The sequence below is a fragment of the Vigna angularis genome, chromosome 7 (genome assembly GCF_016808095.1).
Source record: "Vigna angularis cultivar LongXiaoDou No.4 chromosome 7, ASM1680809v1, whole genome shotgun sequence".
In the NCBI taxonomy this organism is placed as follows: domain Eukaryota; kingdom Viridiplantae; phylum Streptophyta; class Magnoliopsida; order Fabales; family Fabaceae; genus Vigna; species Vigna angularis.
In genome coordinates this window covers 6127993-6149444 of record NC_068976.1, presented here as the reverse complement: position 1 = coordinate 6149444, position 21452 = coordinate 6127993, and the positions used below count along the sequence as shown (strand labels likewise).

Genomic DNA, 21452 nt, shown 5'->3' with positions numbered 1-21452 from the left:
CGTGAGATGACGAGGGAATAATTGGGGTTTCTTTAAAAAGTTCTTTTGGTATAGACTTTTGAAACAATATAATTGTAGTTGGTTTATTTCCTTAGTCATTTTAATTACCTTTAGAATAATGTAATTGGACAAGACTTTTGGAACTATTATGTTTTAAATAAGTTATGCATGTTTAAAGGATAAGGTTTTTAAAAAATATGTTTTTGCACTATAAGAAAGTTTGAAATTTACCGTTTTTTGTAAATCTGTGGCATCCCAGAATGTGGGACTTTACAAGTAGGACTTGTGTATTTTATCTAATATTGTTTTATTAATTCACCTTTAGTTTGTTTATCTGTATTGTACGATGATCGTATAACTTGTATCGTTATAACGGAGCAAATTATATTACATATGTTGTTGGTGCTAATTAGAATATGGAGATGCATGGGTGTCCTTTAAGGAATTTTCAAATTTTGGTTTATGACAATTTTTATTTTAATGTAATTAGAATATTATTTTATTGTTTTAAACTTGAATTGATACGATTTCTCGCTAGTTTTATTTAAGCTCACAATAAATAATTAAAGATTTTATTAATTCACTTTTTCTCTGTGGTACTAGAGTTTAAGTTTCTGTAAAACATGAATATTTTTTAAATCACACATGGCATCTTAAAAGGGGTGTTACACTCTCGGCCAAAGATTAAGCATAGCTTGGTGATGGACGCTTGCCTTTTGTCGAGGGCTATGTGATATCCTTAGAACCTGTTGTCGTCTATTGGTACCTAAATACTATTAGTTGGGTGATGTATGTTTTCTATCATTACCGTGTACCGCCTTTTGAAACTAATGATGAACTACATACAAGATGACTTAGCTATAACTAGCTACTATAACATCCAAGTAAATGGATGATTGAGCTACATAACTCATATCTAGGTCCATTTAGACAAGAGTCCAATTATTAAATATTAAATTATGCTAAGTTTGAAATTACTATTGAGATTAACTGTAACTTTAACTTTTCACTGATACATAGCTTACTTAAGCATTGAAAGATTTTCTACAAACACAACTTTCATACATTTTTCGATAGATGAGTATCGAGAAAAGAAAAAAGAAATAGTTGAAGGCTAGTTGACAAAGTACCTCCATTGTGTAAGAACAATTTCCACTCTAACTCAATGCATTAGTAGTGAAATATTTAAATCTATATTTTATAATAAATAAATACTATGAATATAAAAATTATAATATAATTAGAAATTATAATAAATAAATATTTTGAACATGTTCGTTGTAAATTTAAGGTACAAGGTTATTTTAATAATTGATCCTTTTAAAAATATTGAAACTGATTTAGAATGAAGATGAACTGATAACTGTACCAGTTAGAGGAGTTGTCTTGAAAGAAATAATCATGGAATAAGATATTTAAAAATAATCACATTGAAGAATGACTTTTGGAAACACTTTTCGTATAGTTATTATAATTTATTTATAATAAACGATTGATAGATATTTACCGCATAACATATTTAACTTTAATCCTCAATTACAACTATTAGACCGCTAGAATCAAATTTAAATGAATTTTAAGCTACTATCATTTTGGAACTTTTGAATCTCACTAAAAGCAAAAAGTTTACATAATTTAAAATAATACCTGAGAGATTAAAAAGATGACTTAAAATAAAAGTACTCAAAATTTATAAATTCTTAAATCATTAAAATGTATAAATTTTTTAAGAAGTTAGAAACATTATCTTCTCGACGATAAATTATATTTAAATTTTTAAATATTATAATGACCAGAAAAGTAGTTAAGATTTGAATACATATTTAATTTTAATTTTAAATAATTATCAATATATTACTTGGATTTTAGAATCTCAACAGTAAATATATCTTTTTATGAAAAACAATTGGATTAATATATAATTTTATGAAATAGAAACTCAAATGTCAATAGTAAATTCTTTGGATCCTAGCTATTATTAATTAATATTTCAACATTATTTTATATTAAAAAAGTTTTGTTTTCTGTTACATTCCATTAAATAAATACCGCTGCTTTTCTTGAAAACCCTCGTTCATTCAATCACCAACTACCTAATAATTAAGCAGACGCATGCAAAAAGCGGAAACCGGTCTCCTTCGTGTCAAAGCTCCAAGATGAATTCTACAGAGAAAGTCACTCCAAGAAAAAGAGCATCCAAGGTAGAACTTGCTACTATAGTCAGCTATTGCTTTGCATGTAGCTGAATTAGATTGATTTGATGTGAGTTTCGCATTGCATGTCACTGATTTAGAACTATTTGTTGATCGGTGCAAGTGTTTATTCATCGTTGCAAGTTGAATTTGAAATTTGAGAAGAGAATGTGAAAAGAGAGAATTTTTTTTGTTCTGTTTTTGCTGGAGCAGAGTAGTACACCGAAGAATAGCACACCGAAAAAGAATAGCACGCCAAAGAGGAAGCGCACGCCGAATAAAACACCTAACAAAACTAAATCAGCTGTTTCTTCACCAGTGTCTGCTCAGAAGATTGATCTGAGGTTGGAGGCAAAGCTGTCTGCGGAGGTTAAAGTCCTTCTTTGTAACTGTGACTCTTGAGTTCTTTTTCTTGTTCTTGAGTTGCATGCAATTGTGATATCTGATAAAATATTACTTATGTGAAATGTGTGCATTGAGATAAGTGTGATCTGATATGTAGTTTATTTTTTGCCCCTTCTTGAATCAGATTGATGCGAAGGTGTACGCTGGGCGGAGAATACATCCCTTTTTTTCCTTGTGGAAGGAGGAAAATGAACAACGCCGACAAGCTTTATTGGCTAGGAGGAAAGCAAAAGGAATTAGTGATTCCATCCATGTATTTGAAGATGCTCAGGTATGATAATTATATCAGTGATTCCATTTTGCTGCATAGCCTAACAAAATTTTAACTGTATCAAACCCACTAAATTGAAATAGTTTGACTGAGAACTTAGTTCTTTAATTCAGTTAAAAGTTTGAATTTGATTGTGCAATTTTCTCTGTCAATGCAGGATAATGCCTCACCCATTGACTGGAGTGACTGGACATTTTTGGATAATACCACAGTTGCATATTTGGATAGTCAGAATTCAAATTTATCTTTTATGGAGGATTCGGTTGAATCCTTAAATTTTGATAACATACATAGTGCGTCTGAAGAGGATGTCATGGATTATCCAAGTCAACTTTCTATACAGTCAGATAATAAGCTGGACATATCACTACCAAATTCAGAAGTTAAATGTCTTTTGAAGACCGAAGAAATTAAATGTCTTTTGAAGACCGAAGATGTCGATGTGGTATGTAACTTTCTTCCTTTTTCTCTCTGTCCCAATAACCCGAACCTTTTTAAAGCTTTATACAATGAAAACAGTCTTACTTGCAAATTGTTTATAACCATTTCCAAAAATATTTTTCAGGACCTGAACTTGGAGGTGAATGAAAATACAGGATACAAGGACATTTTCACAGAGCAGGAACCACAAGCAAGGTTAGCATGACCAAAATCAAATCTTCTTCTTTTAATAATATGTGCATTCTAATAATATGTACACACATACATCTTAATTTATGTTTACGTCATGCCTATGTCCATTATGATATGGCTGCTATTGATTACTTCTTTTCTGAATATAAATTGCATTGAACTTTATATATCTTAATAAGTTATTTTATTTGTGACTATTAACACTGTTGGAAAATTTATTTTGGGATGATATATTAATATTAGAAATTTATTTCTGTTGTCTTCTTCCGTCTTTCTTTTAAATATTTTTTATTTTGTTCAGTTGCAATTTCATTTCTTCCTTGCAGAATAAGGCATAATTGTGAAGGTAACAACAACTTATGGATAGACAAGTACAAGCCAAAAAAAGCTTTTGAGGTCAGCCCTTCTCTTGGTTCATATTGTAATTTTTTTTACATGATACGAAAAGTTCCAGCATGCAGAAAGGCATAATAGTTGCATGTTTCTATTTCTGGAATAGAGTGGTTTGTGTTGCAGAATTGTCTTACATGTGACATAATAGTTACATGTTTCTATTTCCAGAATAGAGTGCATGACTGTCTTATATATTTGCATGTTGTATTTCCTGATTAGAGTGATTTGTGTTGCATGACTATGTTAGGTGTGTGGTAATGAAGAGGCTATGAATTTCTTGCGTGACTGGTTACATCTTTGGCATAAAAGACTTTCTCAGTGTAAAAAAAGTTGTGATAGACAAGATGGTTCAGAAGATATCCATCACGCTCCTCTGCAGAATGTTCTCTTGATTACAGGACCAATTGGGGTGCGTGAAAATATATTTTGTCAATAGCTTACTGCTAATTATTCATAATTGTTGAAAACCTAATTTAATTTAATAGATAAATAAGATAAATAGACAATGAAAACCTATATTATAAAAAAAATTAAAAATTCTGAAATCGTAAAACTTTTCCTAATTACATCAAATATATCCTATTTCTTAAATAGAACACAAATTTCATTCTATTTTATTTATACTATAATTAATACCTCTATATCAACATATTTAAAAATTAATAATTCTTAAAATGATAAAAAATTTTAAATGATATTGAAATAATACTACACAATAACTTTTTAATAAATTGTTTTTACTCATAATTAAATTAATAAGTTATGCTTTTAATTTTATACTATTTAGTGGTGAATATTTATTTTAAAAATACTTTATTTCATTTTATTAATAATTCATGGGATTAAGCTTTTATTATTTTTATAACTAAAAATTTAAATAGTATTTTTATTTTTAATGTGAGATTTTAATTCATTTATATTTTAATGTAACTATTAACTAGATAGAGATATGTTACTTTTTTATTTTACTGCTCGAAGTTATCTTTTAGTATTGGTTATTCATAACCGTGAGTTATATAACTGACTTTTCTATTCTTTCTTTATTATGTTGTTTTGGTTCTCATACTTATTATGTTGTTTTTGGTTCTTCATACTTATTATGTTGTTTTTTGTTCTTCATACTTTTTATGTTGTTTTTTGTTCTTCATACTTTTTATGTTGTTTTTTGTTCTTCATACTTTTTATGTTGTTTTTAATTCTTCATACTTTTTATGTTGTTTTTGATTCTTCATAATGGGCGAAATTCTAACATCTATACAAGAGTTTTTGTGATAGGAAATTACATCCAACACTTTTTCTGTGTGTTTGCATTCATTTTTAGTATCAGCTTTTGGTTGGGTATGGTGCTCTATAATCTCTATTCCGTCCCGTCATATTTGAGAAACTATGTAGAGTTATAAATTTGTTGGCATTTCCGATAGGATTATAAAAAATTCAGTTGCAACATAAAAAGCAGTTGCAGTAACTCACTCCTTTACTTGTTTGTGTGCTAACATCAGTATTTAGGTTATCAATAACTCTTCATTCTTTTTTTTGGATTTTGATTGAGTGAATGTATATAAAATTCAATCTTTTTCATTGTTTCTCCCACAATTTTCTTGACTTGGTAAGCATAATATCTTTTCCCTTTGTTCAATTATGCACAGTAATGATCACGAGAAGTTGTCAAATTTTTTCTTCTGGTTATTATGGCAGTTTTAAGAAGTGTATTTTTTTATATTCTTGATATATTTTGATTAAAGGTAGATGAATAAAATTTATTTCCCTTTTATAACTAGAAGAATGCTGACATAAATGCATTCAAGTTGGTTGTAGATAATTATCATCATCTATATGTTGTTGGATATAATACAACACTTTTTCTCATCACTTTTTACTGGTTGCTAAAACCTTTGTTTTGTAATGTTGCAGAGTGGCAAGTCTGCAGCTGTGTATGCCTGTGCCCAAGAGCAAGGGTTTAAAGTTGTAGAGGTATATCACTACTTAAAAGTATACTTTTGAATATTTATGTTTTTCATTGTGTTTTCCTTACTTATATACAATGATGTAATGTGATCATATATCTCTAGTTGATATGATTTCTTCAACATCCCACTCTCACACTTAGAATAAAATATATCTGAAATGAAACAAGATATTTGCAGGTGATCTAAACGCCGAACAAATAGACTTTGCTATCATGTTAGAATGCAAGTTTTATCTAATTTATCCACATAGAACTTGAGTTTTCCACATAGTCTATACTTTCAGAAAACATTTACTAAACCTTCCGGTTCCTTTAGATCATCCATAAATTATTTGTTTCTTTTCTATTTTTTCTTTATACTAAAGAAATTAGGCTGAAAAGCTACATTGACCTCCATGTCCACCAATTGAATCAAGAAGTAATTATGGATAAGTGAAATCAATTTCCCAAGGGGTATTCTCACCTTGGCCACAAAATTTTGGCTTTTCAATATCTGGACAAGGAAAAATTCCCTTTCCAGAATCAGCATTGAAAGAATAACCTTCTAGAGACTATTATTCTCTTTGATGTGATATTATTGGAAAAATAAATTCATAATTTGAAACACCTGGTTGCTGAAAGGGCTCCTTCACTTCTTGCAAGTTACCATAAAATTGGGGACTCTTTCAACATTCTAATTGATCAAATTTTTGCTATTAGATTGTTCATAACTATATCATCTTCATCTTTTAAATTAACCTTGCTTTTCATGGAAATTTGGAAATCTAAACAAGCTTCAAATCATGATGGCCTTGTTAACAACATCATTTAATTTCACTCTGTCTATCATGTCCTTGTGCACAGTAGAGAAAACAATCCACAATTGTAAATGTTTCAGCATCTATCCTTTTACCATAATAATTCTGCCTCTGTCACACTCTTTTTTCGAATAATATTGCATCTTCCATGACACTGCATCTCCACCAATCACCAATGGTTTGTTTCACAAATTGGAGGATCACTAACCAGAGGCATATGAAATTGAGCAACCAGCAGTTTCCTTTCCTGTAGGCATAGTAGTAGTAGTGTTGGGAACAAGTACTTGATTTACCCTATAGTGGCCTAGTTTCCTATAGGAAGTATTTGAGAAACAGATGTGGGATGTACCCTCACTCCTATACGAGAGTTTTTTGTAAGAATGTGTATTAGAATTTTAAATTAAAAAAATTAAATAAATATAATTAAAATATTATTATCTTAAATATTCAAGTAGGTGCTTTGCATTTGATGGATGTAAAAATATAATCACTCAAACAAAATCAAAGTTTGTTTCTCATGTCTCAACAGATCAATGCATCAAGTTGTCGAAACGGAGCTGCTATCACTTCTATCAAGAATAAAATAGAAGAACCTGGTGCAGGCAAAATCACAAGGTTTATTAATCTGTTCTGTCTATGCTTGGTGTTACTGAACTTCTATTGCTGTGTTATTTTATGTGACCATACTCTATCTTGTAGTACTGTTATTTTCTTTCAATATTTTGTTGACTTATTTGAGTGTTATTTTGTTTGAGAATCTTTTCTTTCACAACTAGTCAGCACATCATTTAAATTTTCAAAAAGGAATATATATATATATATATATATATATATATATATATATATATATATATATATATATATATATACCCTCTATGGAATACCATAGACAAGACAAAACTATATTCTGGACATATAATAGCATTTTGTCAACAGTTCTTCCAAAATCAAGTAATTATCTGTCTTTGTATTGACAGTTGTTTCAAACCTGTGAAGTTGTTTCCTGTTGATGAAGCCCGCCAAACTTTAATTCTAGTTGAGGATGTGGACATCATTTTCCCTCAAGATCGTGGTTGTATTACTGCCATACAACAACAATTTTCGGCCACAAAAAAATGGCCTATTATATTTACCAGCAATAGTAAGATGACTTATTAAATAATGTATCTTTGTCCAATCCTATAGCTTTTACTTATGTGTTCGTATTTATCACAATACAATTTTTCCAAATTAGGAAATAATGGTGGCTTACCAAAAAGTTTTGCAAGACTAGATGTCTCTTTCTCATCTCCGTTGTCAGATGAGTTATTTTGCCATATATACAAGGTATGTTCTAAGATTTCCATATTTCAACCTCAAAGCTGGAAAACTGAACCTGAAATTATACATATATGATAACCTGCAGGTTTGCATGACAGAAGAAGTCAATATTAATCCTCTCCTATTGAAAAAAATTATCCAGTCTTGTGATGGAGATATTCGGAATACTATTATGCAACTTCAGTTCTGGTTCCAGAGTAAAACTTATACCGAAGGTGTATTACAAAGCCCTTTTGTTGTATGTCTCCATGCTTTTAGCTGCTCAAATTTGAACTTAATGTGTGCATTGATTGCTCTCATATTAAGGCCTATCATATTCGTGTTAGCATTAGCTTTTAGAACATGAATCTTATTATATTTATTGATTATTTTATGAAAGATATAAATGGATCATCCTAAAAATATACAGGGATGAGCTGTTTTGAAATTGATTGATAAAGGGAAACCAATGGTAGCCTAAATTTCAAGAAGATACAATAATAAAGAAACAGGCCAATCCATATATTAAGTCACCGTGAAACCAGAATCAGATTTACTATTAGCAAAATGACACACTGTTTGAATAATCTGATTTACTGCATTGTATTGCTATTTGCTTTGCTACGATATGTGAACTAGACACTTACAATTTATAGTTCATCTCCAAGCTATAAAAATCTATCATTAAGACAACTATTACTGCTGATTCTTATACTCTAAAACCGATAAAGTTCTTAAACAAATACACAACTCATTTAATTCTATTACATTTAAGTTTATCCTAACAAAACTTTCTCCTAAACTTAAATGTTTTTTCTGTTTTTCATCGTTCTTCCTTACATCCTACTTTTTCATGTGTATCATCCCATATCGAGCTTTTCTTTCATTACACATGTTGGGTTCTTCACTTTTTTTTCATGATCAACTTAGTTTTTCATTATGACTAACTTATTTTTCACCTTGGTTGACTTCTCAATAATCTTAGCCAACTTGTTCTTGATCTTGGCCGACTTATCCTTTGCTTTGGTTAACTCCCTACTAACCTTGCTGCCACCACAGGCTATAGCAGCTTCAACTCTTTTGTGATTTTCTTCTTTTCTATCGCAACTATCCCCACACTCATTAAACATCATTCTACCTCTAATATCATTGTGTTTGCTTATGTTTCCGAAATTCGACTTGACAGTAACTACTTCGCCATGATGGCGGTTCTAGTTGTTAACATGGGTAAGTTCCTATTTCAAGTTGTATTGTGCCAACTTTCTCCATATTTGGCTTTCCATGTTGAGACTTTTCACTCTTTCTTGAAGCATTAATTGAGCTTTCCTAGACGTTGAATCTCTTCATCTTTTTCTTTGAGTTTCTTCTCTATGGCCTCTTGTGTCATTATCACTAACATTTTCAATTGCACTGCTTCTCAAGCTCCACCCACACTCTCTCTGTGTGATGCACGATGAACGGTAAATCTCCAATATCTTATGGTGCTTTATCCTTGCCACTTCCATCTCCAAGTTTGTCACCCTCATCATCATGATCTTACTCATCTTTGCCACCTCCACGCGATTGAACCACTCCTTGAGGCATCTCCTTGATCTTTTTGCAACTCGTCATGCTGTCGCTTCGCAAACTGTCAAACTCTGCTTCATCTTCTTGATCTCCTCCTTCCTCATCACATTCTTGTTACTAATTCATCAAACTCTTGTTGCAACTTTACTATCTTTGTCACACCGCATATATATATATATATATATTTGAAAACTATTTACATAAGAATTTAACGTCATAATCAATCATCAATGATAATATTGAATCTTTCCATAAACCTCATTTCTTATAGTACAAATGGGTCACTTTATATCTTTCTTGCACCAAAAGGACACTTATAAGGACTATGATTAAACTCAGCTTGCATTATATATTCTTTGCAAAAATAGGTTATGATAGGAAGAACTGCGGGTACTCAATCCACAGGTTACATATTCTCTTGGCAGTTTCTTCATGCACCCTACAATTTCTTTTTCCATTTTATCCTTTCCAATTTGAAATTTCCATTTTATCCTTTCCAATTTGAAAGTCATGACTTTCAGATTATATAATCCGAAAGTAATTTAGAAATTACATAATACAGAAACTATTTTTTTTTTAAAAATAAGACTTTCAAATTATATAATCTGAAAAAAAAAATTTAGATGGTTTTTAAATTACACAATCCATAATTCTTTTGGCTTCGGGGTTGCATAAATATTTTTTATTTTTAAATTGTGCAATTCCAGAATCTTTTTCTTAAAAGAAAAATGACTTTTGGGTTATATAATTTGGAAATCACTTTTAATATTTGAGTTATATAATTTATAAATAAAAAATGACTTCCAAATTATATAATATGAAAAAATTAGAAAAAAAAGGTTATAAAAGTAGAAGAAGAAAGATATGGAGGTGGAGAAAGAAACTGTCTTTTCTCTTTCCTGTCGTATACCCCACAATATGAAAAGTTTAAATTCATGCAACCGCGATGTTTTCCCATGAATCTAAACACAAGGAATAAGAAACAAAGATATTAAACAAAAACCCCGCCCTCCCTATTTCTAAAGTTTAGGGTTTTAAGGAACCCATGAAAGAAATCCAAACATGAGGACGGGATAGAGAAAGAAATAAAAGAATTCTTCTGAATAAGAGAAAGAAAGGAAAAAGAGAGAGGGGTCTCACGATATATGGGAAATAAAAAATGTTTTCATTTGTTTTTTCTTCATAATCTTCCTTAAACGAGGCTTTTCACCTTGAGTTGCTTTAATTGTAACCATTATAGTGGAACGACCACGAACATGAGCTAAAAAATATCCAATTGTGATCTTGAACTTCACTCCCATTAGTTACAAGATCTTGAACCCATCACTATACCTTCAAATATGTGAACTAGGTATATATAGTCCGCACAAAACATCATCAATTACATTTGCTTTATCTTAGGAAGGAAAATATTGACATAGAGAGTAATGTGTATTATGTATGGGAATTTAGAAAAAAGAGAGTTATGCAATTAGTTGTTTTAGAGAAAGACTTTATGAGAAAGTCCATAAATAATTTTCATTTTGGAGGTGTTAGGAGTCTTTCTTTTTAGTTTTGAAAGTCTTTGACAATGTAGGACCTGCCTCATCAAATCAAGGGGACATCATGGAGATTTGGATAAAAATATTGACCAAGGTTTTCAATATTTGGATTTATCCATTTTATCTATAGCCCAATCTTAGACCATGAAGATGTACGGAAAAGTAAGAGGAAGATATGTGTTGGTATTGATTGATAGTAAGTGTTAGGTTGCTTGGAAACAAGAAACCATATTTATAATTCAGTTTAAGAAATAACACAAATCTTATTACAATGTAAATAACACTGTAATTATGAAAAACATATTACAAGGAAACATCCAATAGCTTTCAAGGAAAGAAATTCACTTCTACATATACAACAACTAGAACTAAAAACACTTCCCCTCCTTAAAAGACAAAAACTTTCTAACTACTAATTAAAATTTCTTGTAATTGTTGTTTAAACTCCTCCTAACTACCCCTAACCACTTCATACTAACTTCTATGTTTTATTTTTGCCAAACTATCTAAAAATTGTCTACAAATTATCTAATACATTACATATCCTATCATTACTCGCCACTGCAAAACAATCTTGTCCTCAAGGTTATAATCTAAAAACTGGTCCTTAATTGTTGCGGCAACTTCCCATGCGATTGTCTCAAGGCTTCCTTTCAACTGTTGGATTAATCTTTGAATCTGCAAAGATCTAACTTTGACAACAAAATCTTTTGCAAACAAATGCTTAATAAAAAGTGTGACTTGACTTCCAAAATCAACAAGTTTATTACTGAAGTTTGCTAGCAATCGATTTCCATAACAGATAAGTAACCCAAGACAAAAGGGGATCGTCCAACTTTCTTGTCCTTCTTGCATGGGCCTGCCACTTTGTCAAGAAATACTCCCTCAACTAGATTTCTAATGTTGGGTTTACTAGAGACACCAATATCTTGAATTCTTGGATGACTTTTCCCCCCTCCTTGTCCTTGTTACTATTGCCATCCTCTCACATAAAATTTCTACACTCTTAATTTGTGTTACTGTTGTCAAACTCTCGAATAACATTTTCCCTTATTCCCTTTAACTATCCTTAGTTGAGATGTTGCAAGATCTTCCCAAGAAAGGGTATGAGATTTTTCTTGCCAAGTCTTGAACCCCTTGACTGCATTTTTTCCCATGTTATTGATCGTTATGTGTACTTCTGTTGTTCTTGTAATCTTCTGGACTTCAAAAACATTTTTTGTCCCAACACCAACTACCTTTGAACCATCTACACTCAAAATAGTCTCTTCTTTTACTTTACTCCATAAAATAATGGTTATAATGTTTCCACCACATTCGGCCTTCTTTTCTCTATCTTCACCCTCCTTGTTTTGACATATTCACCAAGACCTACCACACTATCCCCACTAAAACCAACATCTTTTGCAACTTCATTCTAAGAAGCAAGAGTCACAACATTCCCATCATAGTCTTGGTCTCCACCTTCCTCTTCATTGATATCCTTTTCTCTTTTCTTCTCCCAATTGATGGAATTGTCTCTTCCATTTGAGGGTTTCTTGGCTTTCTTGATATCATGAAGAAGTTCCTCTCTCTCCCTCCCTTTCTTGCTTTGTCAACAAATGTCTCCCTTCCTTTAGAGTCCTTTTTTTTAATCAAGACATCCAGAATCCTATTACATTCCCGTATCATTTCTTCCAATTTTTGGAAACTTTTTCTCATCTCTTGACGCCATGCCTTCACCTTTTCCAGTTCCCTGGTCCCCTTCTCCAGAGTATTAAAGCTTCCTTCCATGCTTTCCGTCCTTGATATGACAGGTCAAACCAATTCTTAGGTTTCTTGGAAACAAGAAACCTAGTCAAAAGTTTAACAAGGTTAGGGGTCGAGATTAACAAACAAAAGATATGTACATGATGACACAAAGAGTTAAAGGGTGCAAAAGGTTGATGAGAGAACAAAATAGAGTGAGGTATTTGGTTGTTGAGAACAAAGAAGGGAATGTGATAGATGATATAACATGTTATGTGAAAAGGGATGTGTCTCTAGCAACCTTACAAAACATAAACAAAAACACAAGTAAGGAAATTAGCATAAGGAAAAAAATGATAAGTAAACTAAAAGAAGTGAGTAAATAGGAGACTTCCCTTGTAGTCATCTGATAGGATATAATGTGATAGGTTATAATGGGTAATGGGTGCAAGACAGAGGAAACAATTTAGGAATTAGTTGTTAGTTTGGTTAGTTGGTTAGGGGGGCCTTTATAAAGAGGCAGGGAGCTCTTGTGTCAGGGGACTTTTAGATAATCTTGTAGATTGAGCTTTGGCTCTTTGTGAAAGGGAAACCCTTGTAGGAGAGAGTGCTATCATATTTTGTGTTCTATACAGTCTATACAATAAAGAATATTACTCTTTTGTCTCTTTTCAATTCTGGGTTCTTATCAATTGGTCCGACCTGCCGGATCAAAGGTTGCGAATCAAGAAGTGATCAAGAAAGGGTGGAAGCATGGAAGGAAGAGACAATACCTTGGAGAGGAGGACCAACGAACAGAAAATGAGCATGACAGAATGAGAAGAAATATGCAAGAAATGCAACAAGAAATCAGGATTCTCATAAAGGGCTTAGAAAGAAGTGAGAAATTTGTCATGAAAGGAAAGAAAAAGGGAAAATGGGTAGGTATGTTGTGAAAGATAGTCTATTATACATCAAGAAAGCCAAGAAACCCTTATATGAAGGAGAAAATTCAACCAATAGGGAGAAGAAAAGAGAAACGAAAGTTGCTGTTTTGAGTGTTGATGGTTTTGCAGGAATTAGAGGACAGGATAGGAGAGAAGAAAATATATGTGAAGAGGAAGGTAATGACAAAAACTGTGATGGAGACATTGGTGTGGTTGGTGCTGAGAAAGTTGCAAAAACTGTTATTTTAGTGGAGATAGTATGGTAGGTTGTGGTGTGTATGTCAAAATAGTGAAGAAGGGGGAAGAATTCTTGAGACCTGGGGTTAAAATAGTGGTGTCAGGGAGTAAACCGGTTGAGTCTGTTTATAGAGCAAGATAGGAAAGAAGAGAGGAACTTTTGCAAGACATCAAGAAAGCAAAGAAACACTCAGGTGAAGGAGACAATTCAATCAATTGGGAGCAAAAGGAAGAAGATGATGCCATTGACAATATTGGAGCTAGGAAGGGTAAGGAAAAACCAGTTTTGTCGTGGGTGAAAAGAGAAGAGTTGACCATTAATGAAGGGAATGACACCCAAGGTCAAACAATAGGGACAACAAATGCTTCTGAAGTTCAGAACACCAAAGGATCAACAAAAGTACACCCAAATAGCAAAGAAAATGTAGTCCAGGGGTTCAAGACTTGACACCAAAAATCCAAGAACCTTTCTTGGAAAAATCTGCCAACAAATCTACTAAAGAGAGTTGAAGGGAATAAGAGAAGCATGCTATGGGAGAGTTGGACAACAGTAACACAAATTGTGAGTGTGAAAATTTTACATGAGAGTTTGCAAGTAGATGGAGCAGTTGTCGAAAGTATTGTTGCTATAAGAACCGATGAAGTCAAAGATGAGATTCTGAGGATTTCAGAAAATTGGGCTAAAAGAATCCAAGAAGAGTGGAAGTCATTGGAGGAGGATTTGCCACCATCCAAGTCTCCAAACCTGAATTAGAGGGTAGTAGCCAGTGGGTTCCCTTCATATGTTAACATGATGATGAAGATGACCCATGAGATCAAGTTTCAAAGTTCCAACCTTGAAGACAATGTTGTTTTGCAATGGGGTGTAATGATAAGATATAATGTGATAGGTTATAATGGGTAATGGGTGCAAGACAGAGGAAACATTTTAGGAATTAGTTGTTAGTTTGGTTAGTTGGTTGGAAGGGCCTTTATAAGGAGGCAGGGAGCTCTTGTATCAGGGGACTTTTGGATAATCTTGTAGATTGAGCTTTGACTGTTTATGAAGGAGAAACCCTTGGAGGAGAGAGTGCTCTCCTATTTTGTGTTCTATACAGTCTATACAATAAAAAGAATATTAATTTTTTGTCTCTTTTCAATTCTGCGTTCCTATCATAATCTTCCTAGAAATATTTTTCCATCCTCATAAGGAGTCATGAGCTCATCAATTAGACTCACATACCAATCATTCATTTTAAACATAGATTTTGCAAAAAAAGCACAATCTTTAATAAAATAAATAACATAATTAAATGAACAAGTGACATGATTATGGGATAATAAATTAAAAGAAAATCCAAATATATAAAGGAAAATATCAATGGAGAGAAAAGGGAGAATGTGGACAATATCAGCACCATGAGATGGGTCTCAAGAGCCACTAGTCATGGTGATTGAGGGTAAATAATTGAAAGAGAAAAGGAAAGAGAAAAACGAGTTATTGTCATGGATATGATTAGTGGCAAGTGATTGTGTGCTCGACACAAGCAATGGACTTAATGGTGTGAAGTTTCGCCATACCATTGGAGGAAGTCGTGTAAAGCATAGGGTGTCACAAAAGTAGGCGACATACTCAGTAAAACAAAAATCAAGGGGAGTGACCATACGATGAATAATACTGGTCAATTTTGGGACCAAGTTTGTAATGTTGGGATGACCTCTGCTCGACTTATGAGAGTGGGTATGATCATCAAGCTAATATACCAAAGTCGTGGAACCACTAGGAGTGACAAGTGAAGTTTTGGCAGTGAGTAGACTTCAAAGTGGGCACAATTGGAACCCAAAATTTGATCAAGGATTGACGAATACTAGTCACAAAGCCCATACAAGGCGATCAATATAAATAAGGTTTGTCGTTGCAAGTTTCTAGATAGCAATGGCTTCAGAAGGCAATAGTTCATTAAAGTAATGGAAAAGCCATAAACTTTACCCCACTACTCACCCATGAGCCATCAAGATATCAAGGAGTTATGATACTCAAGAGATGTTGGCAAACACTATGAAGGTACTAAGTATCATTGGTATACATCAAATAAACATGTTAATGTTCCTAACTCCAACATAACATGGGATCGGAATATCTCCTTGAAAACGATACAAACTTGGACATCAACTTTGTACCAACAACATCAAACCTTGTTGTTAATGAAGGCTGTAAGATCATTAACATAATCTTTGACCTTAAGACCAAACTTGATATCAAATACCCGAGTATCATATAATTAACGTAATCTATCTCGTCAATGGGGAGAGGGATATTGACATAGTAAAGATAATACATTCAGATTTAGCAGTACCTGCAGTCAAGTGGGGGAGAGAGAACACATGTACACAACAGTGATGGGAGGTGTAAAATGATTTTTATTCACAACGTTTGAATCAGATCTGGAAAAAGGTCGCCAGAGCAAGTCTACCGTCGATGGTCGCTGTCGGAAAAGTGGTTGGACATGTCACTACTACATTTGGCACACGACCGATGGCGTTATGTTCGGTGGCGCGATGTCGGTGGTGGGGTTGTTGGTCGAAAATGACTGCGGACAGTGGTGGTAGCGGCGGCGGAAGAGGGGAAAGAGTGAAAACTTGCATGAAAGCATGCATGGCGAAAAGGGGTAGCTGAAAATTGGAATGGGACACGATTTTTTCGAAAAGAACAATGAGTTCAGAGTTCATCTATCTTGCTTCTCAGGAACTTGCTTTTAGTGTAGAACTCAGACTTATACAGTTAATCATCTGATTAGAAATCGAACCATAATCCTGCAACACTTAATATTTGTTAGATTTTTCATACTGGGACTGTAAAAATACATGATTTAGAAGTGTATCAGCGGGGAAATTAGAAGATTTAGATCTTGCCATTAAAATAAGGTTGCAATTTTCTACAATCTTTGTAATGCTTCTGTTCAACACCTTCTCTTCCAAGCAGAATAGTAGAGGAGATAAAGGACCCCTTTTCCTCGTCTCTCTAGATCAAGGAAAAAACCAGTTAGCTTGCCATTTATCAGAACCGAACAATTTAAGCATCTTACACGATATGACTGACTAAAACCAAAGACCAAAAGGCTTTTAAGACAGAAAACAAAGAAGTCCAATTAAGAGTATCAAAAGCTTTCTTAATGTCAATCTTGAAAGCTATATTCCACAAAGACATTGTTAAAACTCAATAAAAAGAGCTTTGTCATCCTTAATGTTCCTGTCCAATTTAAGCCAGAATAACATGAGTCAAATCCCAGAAACAGCCTCTCCACGTATATCTGAGGTTGGAGCCTCATTCTAGGTTGCTCCTTTAAAAAAGGTCTTAAAGTAAAAAATAATGAAGATGTTTCTTCCCATCCCTTTTCACTTCCTATTTTCTCTATACATGTTTAATTTTGTGACTTCATTTTCACGGAAATATTTTTTCCCAATGTATTTTGATGAAATACTCATGCATAGGTCATTAATATTAGCTAATAATGCAACGTAAATCCCCATTCCAGAAACCTAACATTTTTATTGTTTACTGTCCAGACAGGAAAGTTCCAAAGGTGTATGGTATGCTTCCTTTTGATGTTGAGGCTTGTCACCAGATTATACCAAAGATACTACCCTGGAATTTTCCCTCAGAGTTGTCCCAACTCATTGAGAAGGAAGTTGCTAAGTCAATAGCCACAATGGATGAAAACTCGTGCTTGCAGGTTTTAGATGTGAATTTTACGAACACTGATTATGTAGGGAACAAGAGGAAGAGAATCAAGAGATCCCTTACAGACTGCAATGGGTTTGAAAGTCAACAAAGTGCTATTTCTGAATTTTCAAATTGTTCTGGATCCCCGGTAACATCCTCTTGGCAAAAGGGCCAAAGTAAACATGTAGTGCTGTGCTCTGCGAATCATCCAAATAATGCACATTCTTTAGACGTTCATGAGGAAGTTCACAAGAGACATTCCCTTGAAAGCAACACTGAATATCTCTTAAAGTTTCAAAAGAATGAAACCTATCCAAGTACATCATTTTGCAAATCGGCTAGTTCTGTTTTGGAAAGAGAAACTGCTTATGATGCATGCTTAAATGAAACGCATAAATCATTTTATGAATCCTGTTTCCCTGGAAAAATATCCGTTCCTGAGACAGAAATTCAAAGTGGAATAAAGCCAATGACTGGACCAGTGTCTTCTTGCAGTCATGCTGATTCAGTAAAAGTATCTCTCAATAATGAGCTGACACCAATCACTTTCAATGTTTGTCAATCCTCAGACAAATTGCAACCAAATTCTGATCCATTTGCAAATACTGAAATTCCAGAATCTTCTTTTACAAAAGCAGCTGTGCAAAATTTCAGAGATGGGAACATGAAAACCACAGCTGTGAGTAATGTCACAGATGAGTGCAGTCATGCTGATTCTACATCAAACTCAAAGTCCTTTGACTCCAGTTCATCTGTACCAATGGATATGGTACAAAAATTGTGGAGGGAACTTCGTATATGTCAAAAAGATTTAGGACAGCACGCCAGCCCAGAACAGCTGAATGTTACTCAAGTTCTTAAACTTACTAGTGGGCTGACCGATCTAATTTCTGAAGCTGACTTATTGTTTCGCAATCACCAACAAAAACAATGTGTAAGTTTGTTAAAAAGTGTTTTTTTTTTTTTTAATTTATATGGTACCACCACCTTAATTATGACAATAATGTGCAGGGTATCATGGAGCCTCCGATGAACCTTTTTGAAGAAGCCACAAAGAGTTGGTATGATGAGCAAATGATGATGTCTACAGTTGCTGTACATGGTTTTTCTTTTTATGCCAAACATATATCAGATGTAGGATCCAAGTTTGGTTCTAAGAACGAGGTAGATCTAATCTCAGAGATGTTGGCTAGCACTACTAATGTTATGGGACTGGGAAAATTGTCTAGACAGGACCAAACAAAAAGCACTAGTATCTATGCCAATAAGCTATTCGAGACGAATGACCCGACAAATGATACCAAGAGGTAGGTATTCCATGACTTCAATTTTAGAGTACTGATGCACATAGCACCTTTTTACCCTCATAATTTGAATTGTTAGTGCAAACAATTCCACAGCTATCTGGCACTGATTATCTTATGAAATTTGTTAATGTGGAAATATGATGAAAACAGAACATCTCTTTCCAACGTGATGCGGTCTATCATTCCAGAAAGATCATCCTTGTCAGTGAAAGGTCTTGCATTAAGTGAATATATGTCTTCAGTACGCCAAATGTCAATTTCTGAAGGTTTCCGCATTCCACATGGTTCAGAAAATAAGAGAAAACGAAGGTACTTGTTTTGAAGCAAATTCAGTTTTCAGCCTTCTTATTATTTGGAAAAGTTAACCAATAATCCTTGAATTGTTGCTTGTTCATGTAATGTTTAAAGGAAAAAGTGTTGATCGTCATCATTTGAGCAGAGATGGAATGAAGTTGAGTGATGAAGATATATCATTGGTGTGCAAAGGTGATTTGTACAGAATGATTTCTTCAAATGGAAAGCAAAAGTGCATGATCGAACATTAGAGCATGGATTTAATTTAATAGTAAAGCCATTTGTGTTGTAAAAATAAAAGCGCTGTTGATTGGAATAGGAGGAAACCTATGGTTTATTTTTGACTACGATAATAATCATTGGCTGAGACGATAAAATAATAAACTGCAGCAGCGATAGGATTACCAAATAAGAATTGTATGAACATTAATTGTAGGTCCTTATTCTTACTGAAATAATCTTGTTTTAAATAAGAATTCTGTTGTTGAGCCATATTGCATCAAATTTTGCAGTCTTACCGAATGTTGATTCATCTATATCATAATTTTTTTGGTCAAACCTGTACAAAAATATCGGAAATGATTTGAAATCTGAGTATAAATTTTACATCAAATAAAAATAAAAATGAGAAAAATAAATAAGAAAATTCATAAATATGCATGAGATTCCTACTCTTTTAATGTGTTGTGATTGTGAGCTAAATAAGTTTTTCTTAATTCCATAATTGTTGGAATCCATGTGCAAATCACACAAGTAGTAGAAATGAAAAGTTAAATCATATATAAGAAAAAGACTTAAATTCATTATTTTAATAATTTATATGACACAATTTTTATATTCTTTTATTATTTATTTTTATCATGTATATTATTATTTTTATACTTTTTATATAATTTTTTTCTAACTCATTTTTATAAATATAATTTTACCATTGTAATTATATATAAAAATTTCATTTATTATAATATAATAATTTATTATCATAAATTATTTTATCAGTATTATACTACGAAGTTTAAAAAATAAAATATATATGTTTAAATTTAAATTTTGTTTGTGTAAATATTTTTAAACTTTATTCTTTTATAATGTTAAAAGTAATTTTTAATTTCATGAATATATTTTCATTTGTCATTTTTTTTAATGTGTTATCTATATTAATTTGCAAATAAAACCATCATAAGAAATCAAAATTTACAAGTATCAAGTAACTTCATTAAAGTTTGGTGCGAACTAACTTAATTTGAATTTGAATTAACTCAATCTGAATTAAGTATTGACCAACTCAACTTGATCTTGGTTCGCGATAACTTTGATTTGGGGTCGAAGACATAGACTATGTTACATTTGAAAGAGTTGACTTAACTTGGACATTGGATACTCAACTCGACTTAAACATGAATGACTTAGCTTAGCCTAGACATGGGATGACTCGACTTGACTAGACTCAGCTTGACTCGACTTGACTTAAGTCTTAACTAAGTCGGCTCGAACTTTATCATAACTAAATATTTTGACTTTGAATCAAAGGTTTAGATTGACCTAAGTCTAGACGACTTTACTCAATTCAATAATTATGTTTATAAAGAAAATTTTAATGTTTCATATATTATCTTAATTGGTAATCATTTCTTCTAAATTGCAAAATTGGATCAAATTAAAAATATTAAATATTTAATTATTTTGAATAAAAACTAGATAAAGAAATAAAACAATAATTTTTTGGGACTGGAGCTTCGTTCACGGTTAGATAGTCTTAAATTATATTTATATTGGTAAACTTAATTACCTTTCAATAGTTAGATCCAAAATCAAACCTTCATAGTGGGAAAAATCTGGCTCAGACACTATGGTTTGAGGTGACTTCCATTTTCATGTTTCTGATTTGAAAGCATCAATATATATAGATGTTGTTTTGGGTGATTATTGTAATTAGGTTTTGTGTATTATGGGAAACTCTTTTGTATCTTCATAGTAATACATAATTATCTATTTTCTTTTTTCATAAAGATAATACGCTTATTTATTTGACACTTTTAAACTTTACATTGAAGGGGTTATTGCACGTAAGAAAAAAAAATAAGTGTCTTTTAATTATGTCCTAATGTATGTTATATTATGTAAATTTCCTTTCATATTCTTATAAGCTGTAAAAAAATTTATTTCCACTACACATTATTGTTACTTTGATGTT

The 21452-nt window shown here is 32.4% G+C and overlaps 1 protein-coding gene across 2 annotated transcripts; it reads left to right on the top strand.

Moving 5' to 3' along the window:
* The first annotated feature begins 2059 nt into the window (after positions 1–2059).
* On the top strand, positions 2060–19750 carry LOC108336912 (uncharacterized). 2 transcript variants are annotated; one of them, XM_017573356.2, is made up of 16 exons: positions 2060–2201; positions 2406–2561; positions 2722–2868; positions 3026–3313; positions 3434–3504; positions 3828–3897; positions 4142–4303; positions 5806–5865; positions 7187–7272; positions 7635–7798; positions 7892–7983; positions 8063–8192; positions 17501–18591; positions 18669–18964; positions 19115–19273; positions 19373–19750. In XM_017573356.2, exons 1-16 carry the CDS (start codon positions 2157–2159, stop codon positions 19383–19385), a joined length of 3030 nt encoding a protein of 1009 aa, XP_017428845.2. In that variant the 5' UTR covers positions 2060–2156; the 3' UTR covers positions 19386–19750. The 2 variants fall into 2 exon arrangements, with proteins under 2 accessions (XP_017428845.2, XP_052736856.1); XM_052880896.1 differs by lacking the exon at positions 4142–4303.
* Positions 19751–21452: the final 1702 nt, after the last annotated feature.